General features: G+C 33.6%; 1 protein-coding gene and 1 long non-coding RNA gene across 2 annotated transcripts; one reads left to right on the forward strand and one right to left on the reverse strand.

Annotated features, from left to right (window-relative positions):
* Positions 1-249: 249 nt before the first annotated feature.
* LOC140873339 (membrane protein PM19L) lies at positions 250-1679 on the reverse strand. Its single transcript, XM_073276434.1, has 3 exons — positions 1369-1679; positions 1113-1290; positions 250-733 (listed from the first exon to the last, which is right to left on the reverse strand). Exons 1-3 carry the CDS (start codon positions 1496-1498, stop codon positions 499-501), a joined length of 543 nt encoding a protein of 180 aa, XP_073132535.1. The 5' UTR covers positions 1499-1679; the 3' UTR covers positions 250-498.
* Positions 1680-2361: 682 nt separating this feature from the next.
* LOC140873269 (uncharacterized) lies at positions 2362-5921 on the forward strand. Its single transcript, XR_012147990.1, has 6 exons — positions 2362-2717; positions 3109-3268; positions 4133-4215; positions 4804-4873; positions 5248-5277; positions 5699-5921. It is a non-coding gene; the product is annotated as an uncharacterized lncRNA (long non-coding RNA).
* The last annotated feature ends 1035 nt before the right edge of the window (positions 5922-6956 follow it).

The following is a 6956-nucleotide window of genomic DNA, read 5'->3' on the forward strand; positions in this document are numbered from 1 at the left end:
TACACACTCTATAACTTAATTGACCACAACAATTATTTTATCCACTCGATAATTATTTTAATTGCCAATTAATTCGATTCTGACTAACATAGTTTGCAGACTATTTCGTTAATACATGAGTTTAACAAATGCACCAAAACTAGCAACCGTGGATCCCACGTCATAAAAAAAACACACATATATACACATATTTAACTGCACAACACGTTGATAATATTGTTTCGAAAAAAAAAAACCCCCCGTTTGATAATATTATTTACACATATATTAATTGTTCAACGCAAATCTCCATCAACTTCGTATAAAATACATCACACAAGGAAACATTTTAAAACAGTTACAGAAATCAACTGTGTCCCCCACAGCTTGCACAAACCACAAATTCATAAACAAATTCACACAAAACATGACACATACAAATGACAAAATATACCAACAGCCTCCGTCCGGCCGCCTCCCTAGTTCATTTGTAACACACACACAAAAGAAAATTCATTTTTACACCCTCGTCCCGGTAACACCCGCGCCTTTGGGCACAGGCTCCGCACCGGCCCCCGTCCCCGTTCCGTAGTCGTGGTTCCTGTACCCGGGGCCGTATCGGCTGCTCACGAGCCCCGCGTGCAGCAACATCACGTACAGCAATTGGGTCACCCCAAGAATTATAATGAAGGCCTCCAACACCTTTAGCCTCCATCCCCTGTATCCTCCTATGTTTATCTCCTTGCACGCCAGTCTGCAAATAAATTTTAACAAATTATTCATATATAATATGGCAGATTTTTAGAAAGCTTCTAAAAATCAATTCTCACTTTTTTTTTTTTCTCCCGATATTTCACAAAAAAAAATTTTCCGATATTTCACAAAATTTTGTTAATGAAAAACCGAAATTTAATTCTCCACATAATACTTATATTTTATCGAAAATCTCGATTTCAATTTATCCACAATTACCCTTCCGAAATGGAAGAAATTTGTCATGATTTCTCCGAAAGAAAAATAAAGGTATCCATGACTATTATTATTATTATTATTATAGATGCATTTTAGGACACTCTATATATATATATATATATATATTATATAAAACACCCCTAATTTAGTGGTTCATTTACCCGAAAGCGAGAGCGGTGACACCCCAAGCAACAATGGCGGACGCACCGGCGCCGGCGAGGCTATCACCCCTCCAAGCTCTGAGATGTCCGCCGCCGGCCACCTTCGAAACTATCCCCAAAACAGCAGCTAGTATAGCAAACGTCAAGAAATATGGGGTCGCACCATTTCCTCCCATACCTAAAACGAAAATCTTGCATCAAGATATACGCATGAAAAAAAAAACATAAAATAAAATTTCTGGAGCAAAATAATTACTGGGGTGATTCGTGGTGCCATTGATATGCCTGTTAATGCACCAACTGGCGAAACCCAACACGATCAAATACATAATCAGGTTCAGAAACAGCAATGGAGCCGCCATAGTCCTCGCCACAGTTCTCGCCATGTTCGATCTCTCAAGAAAACAAAAACCCACTTCAGACGTTGAATGAGATCAGATTTCACACAGATTTGCTTTGGGATGATTGGGTGCGGGGAATGATTATATAGAGGGTTTGCGTGAGTAAACGTGGCGTGCTTGTGGGCTGAGGAGCTAACATGTGGAGAGACACATGTCCAAGGACTTCCATTGTTTATTTGTGTGGCCTTATCTTTTGTATATCTGTTATCTTTGCATTTTGTGATATATATATATATATATATTAATATATTAATATATTAATTAGGGTTTCGTCACAAAGATTCGTTGAGATTTTTGAAGTAACTTTAATTACCCTTTATTCTTGCTGGCTTGCTTTTGGTTTCTCTGGTGGCTTCTGGTATTGTTGGCTTGTTGCTTATGGGGAATGTACTTTTTTGGAGTCGAATATGAGAATATGCCGTGTGTTTTTAAACGTTATAATTTTGCTGAAATTGTGTTAATACAGAATGAAGGAATATCACGACGTCTCTTGTCTTGCTGAGTTGATGCAACAACATAGATAATATTTTAATATTAAATCCGATTTTTATGGATTTTTCTCATCTAAAAAAAATTGGACCTTTAGTTAGAAGATGTGGTATGATGTTACTATCTTAATGCTAGCATCTTATCTATATCTTATATATAAGTCAAGCATTTTTTTTAAAAAAATTAATAGTTTTCATTGTTTTTGATATATTCAAATAAGCTCAAGATAACTATTTTTCAAAGAGTAACATTCCTGTAAAACCGTCTCATGGTCAAGTCCGTGAGACGGTCAACCCAAAACAAATAATGTACCCAGTAAATTGGACCCATATTCTAATCCGCCTTTCTTACCCCAATTATCGCCTAAATCGTGCCCTAAATCCATCGCATATGAAATTCAACAGAAATGGCAGATTCTTGGTCTCGAATCGATGGTTCTTGACAAATCCCAATCTCATTTTCTCTTTTGAGGAACCTTCTCGTACAAATCATTATTTAGTGTATGTAGAAACTCTCTCGAAGCCCTGTAAAGAGCGGTACCAAATCTTGATTTTTTTCTTACCCTTCTCTATAGAACAATGGAGCTTCAGGTTTGTCGCGACAGTAAATGTGATTTCCTTCATTTTTCAATGATTAGAGGGGAATCGTAGCGCGCTGTTCTCGAATCTTAATCAGCAAAGATGATGTGATGTCCTTCGAGATGAATGACCGGAAAGTGAGTTGATTTCATCTTCGCATCTTCATTCCTTTTTATTCGTTCTTTTTAATTTTTTTAATTTGATTGTTGTTTGTGTTGTCTTGGTGAATCATGTGCGAGTTTTTTTATAGGAATTTTGTGGAATTTGTTAATGGTGATGAGAAATGGTTGGTTCAGGAATTTTGTGGAATTTTACAAGCCTCACCACGATTTGAAGTTACAATTTTACTTGAAAGTATATATGATCCATAAAAAAGTTGGAGTTATAACAAACATTACTAATATATACAATAATAATGGATACAATTAATGAAACTTTGTTTAATATGTTTGGAAACTTACGATTTTATTTGTCACAACTATTTTGGTTAAATGATTGAGATGTAAATTTTTCAATATATACATATAGGTTTTGAAAGAACAATTCATCGAACTGGATCGAAAATCCGGAAAGTTAGATGAATAAAGCATCGAATTCCAGGAGTGAATCCTCCGATCCTCCGGCATCAGGGATGAGTCCTACGCCCCCAAATCAATCGTTGTCCAAAAGCATCACCACCATTTTGTAAGTTTTTTATTGCATATCGATTCATTATTTTTTTTTACTAGTTTTCTACTAAGATTCTCTCGGGTGTGTATGAACTTGGCAACTTGCTCACTTTTGTAGCATCCTGCTTTAATTCAGGCTTTTGGTGATGGGTTTACATATTCATATTTTGTCTGTCATTGAACATTATCCCCTAGAATTCAAGTATTTCTCATGTACTTGATCATGTATATGATTTTTTGATCTCTTCAACATTCACTTATTGGCTCTCTGAAAACTGGAATACATTATTTTGGAACTGTATAATGAAGAAATAATCAAGGTTATTATTTCTCTGCTTCTACTAGTGTGATAAGAGTTCCGAAACTCTCACAAAAATATTATCACGATTCTTTTTAATTTCAATCGCTCGCATTCGCTATATTCCGTTACCATACATATAAAGGCAGCTACACCAGAAGGTGAAGAACTAATTAAATGTGGCTATTTAAATCTGTTTGATTTTGCTAGTTCAAATAACACCTCTCGTTCTGGTGCTCGGGAGGTAAGTTGGACTCCTGCATAAAGTAGGTTTCCTGGTGTTGAAAGTAGTCTTTGTCATTAAAATTTTATTAATCCTAATATCTTTTGAATGTGTAGGGTAGGGCAACACTGCTTGTCCAATTCTTTGTCTGCTTGTAGTAGAGTTGGTTTTATGTATTTTTATGGAATTTACTCCGCAACACTGCTTGTCCAATTCTTTGTCTGCTTGTATCAAGCCTGCAGTCTCATAGATGTTTTTACATTCAAGTGACGTCACCAAAAAACAATAGATGTTTACTTGTTTCCTAAAAATTATTACATTCCTATTGACATTGAGCTATCTTTTTTTACATTTCAGTTTAAGCAGGATCCATCAAGAACCAATATTACAGTCAAGATCAATTTGATGAAGTTATAAGGAAATATAATGAATTCGTCTACTCCTATGTAGGTGTTTAAATGTGTCATACACGTTGGGATAATACTTTGTTTTGTCTTTTTGAATACACTAGTTTTGTGGAAATACTTGTTGACACATGCATATTTTTGGGTTATTTTGGTGGATATACTTGTATATTTATGGATGTTCGTCATTTTTGGATGAATAATTTATTAATCTTATTAGTCTATTTTCTGTTATAGTTGGTTTTCTGTGATAACCTGAAGTTGTCACTGTTCTGCTGTAACCTCAGTCAGGAAGATCTTGCTTTCTGAAAATAAGTGAATGTGGAAGGAATTTTTTAGACATCCTTTGGTTGGGACACACCGAAAAGAAGCATTTAATTTTATGTTATTTCTCTTGTAGCCTGCATATGTAATGATGTGGCCTAAAAGTTAAAAGGGTTGTCATGTGAGTATACAGTTTTATAAGCCACAAGCATGCAAGCCTGTTAAATTATTTGTATGTCTATTTGAATTTTTGAGATTGTAGTGAAAGGTTTACTATGAATATAGATTTAATATATTTTATATCCTCCTCTTAACTGTTTTCATTGCTTTTATTTTTCTTGCTATAAAATTTTGTTTATCTATCAGGCTTATCCTTCAAGCATGCTGAATGCATTTAAAAAGACCCTTGATGAAGGGGTTTTCTCCTTTGTAATTGGTATGGCCTTCTTGTAGAGAAAGCACAAGTTATTTTTAAAATGATAATTTCTTTGTTTTGTTGCTTTTAATATATGTTTTTGTTTACTCTATTTATATTAAAGAAGTAGAATTGTCAAAAAGAGAAAATGAAGCAAACACTAAACCTTTCCTTGTTAATTCTTTCTCAAGATTAGTAGCTTGAAATTCGAAAAGAACAATGTCTTTGAATAACCTTTCCTTGTTAATTCTTCCTCAAGATTAACAAATTTGTTTAGCATCTTAACCAAAGAATTATGCAAACCTCAAGTTTTGGGTTCTTGAAGTGTTTTTTTAGCATCAAGTGTGTCGTATTGATTTTATAACATTAATCGTCTTTGGCATTTTGATTTTCAGGGAAAAGGTGCATTGGCAAGAAGTTCTAAGGTGAATAAAGCAAAACTGGTCACATTGTTTTTCATTTTCATGATGTTTTTTTGTGAATTTGCTAGCATTTTCGCTTTAAATTAGCATTTCTTGTGAAAATCTACATTTAGAGAAGATTTTGAGTTTTTTTTTTAATTTTATACTTGGTTGATGGTGAGCATATGAGCATGTATTTTTCAAAGAATTCTTTCTTGCGTTTTACTTGTGCACTGGTTATAATAGTACAATTGGTTTATGTGTTTTTATGGAACATACTCTTCAACTGTGCTTGCCCAATCCTTTGTTTGTTAAATAGATTGTAGTTATTCTTTTTTGTTTAACGTCACTAGCAAACTTCACCAAGAAACAATATATGTTTACTTGTTTTCTGAAGATGACAACATTCTTATTGAGGTCGAGATATCTTTTTTTTACATTTTAGTTTGCAGGATCCATCGAGAACATTACAGCCAAGATCAGTTTGACGAAGTTAGAAGTGAATGAGGTGAATTCGTCTACTCCTGTTTAGGTGTCTAAACGTGTCATGTACATTGGGATAATACTTTGTTTTCTCTGTTTGAATACACTTTTAGTTTTGTGGAAATACTTGTGGATACATGCATATTTTTGGGTTATTTTGGTGGATATACTTTTTGATGTATGAATGTTTGTCGTTTTGAGATGAATAATTAATTAATCTTATTAGTCTATTTTGAGTTTCAAAAATATATTTATATTGTGGCATTATTGTATCTAAATTTTAATGTAGCGAAACATATGTTTTTACTTCACTAAAATTAAATGGTGAAGTTAAATAAATAATTTACTTCACCATAAATCCGTAGCTATGAAGTCGTTCAAAGAATTTACTTTATCAGTCCATGTAAATGATGTAGTCATATATCTTCTATTACTTCGGAAATTTCACTAATCGACGAAGCAAACATATATCTTTTACTTCATAAATTATTGAACTTACCGAAGTACAAGATATTTTTTTGCTTCGTCGATTAGTGAAATTTTCGAAGTAAAAGACTTATTCTACTTCGTCAATTAGTGTCATTGCCGAAGTATAAGCGTTTCTTTACTTCGGCAATATCATTAATCGACGAAGTACAACACATCTTTTACTTTGGTAATTTATGAAATTAACGAAGTAAATGATTTTATTCTACTTCGTTAATTAATTAAATTACCGAAGTAAAATATATATTTTTACTTCGGCATCAGCCCAATCCTGAACCGGTTTTGGCTCCATGAAGCTCGCAAAGACTTCGATAATTTCAATACTACGACTTCGGTTATGATGCGAAGTAAAAAAGTACTTATTACTTCACGTGACACTACTTCGGTTATTATCTATCTACGACTTCGGTTAATAACCGAAGTCTTTTGCAATTTTTCTACTAGTGGATCTTTCGTAGTAGAAATTTGAAATTCCAGAAAAAATGCCTATTGTGATACCTCTTGCATATAATGTAGGAACCTTAACCAAATACTATCTAACAAACATCATTACGTTAACTTGGTAGAATCGAAAACTGCTCCACTTTTATTGATACGCTCAATTGTGAATTTATCAACTACAAAAAATGTCAGAAGATATGAAGCAGTCATTGGTTGAACACATTGGCACAGAAAGACCCATAAACAACAAGGAACAACTAGAAAAATGTTTGGACAAAATATATTTAACTAAC

Source organism: Henckelia pumila, unplaced genomic scaffold, assembly GCF_033568475.1.
Source record: "Henckelia pumila isolate YLH828 unplaced genomic scaffold, ASM3356847v2 CTG_525:::fragment_3, whole genome shotgun sequence".
NCBI classification, from domain to species: Eukaryota; Viridiplantae; Streptophyta; class Magnoliopsida; order Lamiales; family Gesneriaceae; genus Henckelia; species Henckelia pumila.

Excerpts from the sequence above, each read along its gene's own strand:
- LOC140873339 (XM_073276434.1), bottom strand. The coding sequence starts at position 1,498 with ATGGCGAGAACTGTGGCGAGGACTATGGCGGCTCCATTGCTGTTTCTG. Across the intron at positions 1,291-1,368 it reads TGGCACCACGAATCACCCCA|GTATGGGAGGAAATGGTGCG; the intron begins GTAATTATTTTG and ends TTTTCGTTTTAG. Across the intron at positions 734-1,112 it reads GTCACCGCTCTCGCTTTCGG|ACTGGCGTGCAAGGAGATAA; the intron begins GTAAATGAACCA and ends ATTTATTTGCAG.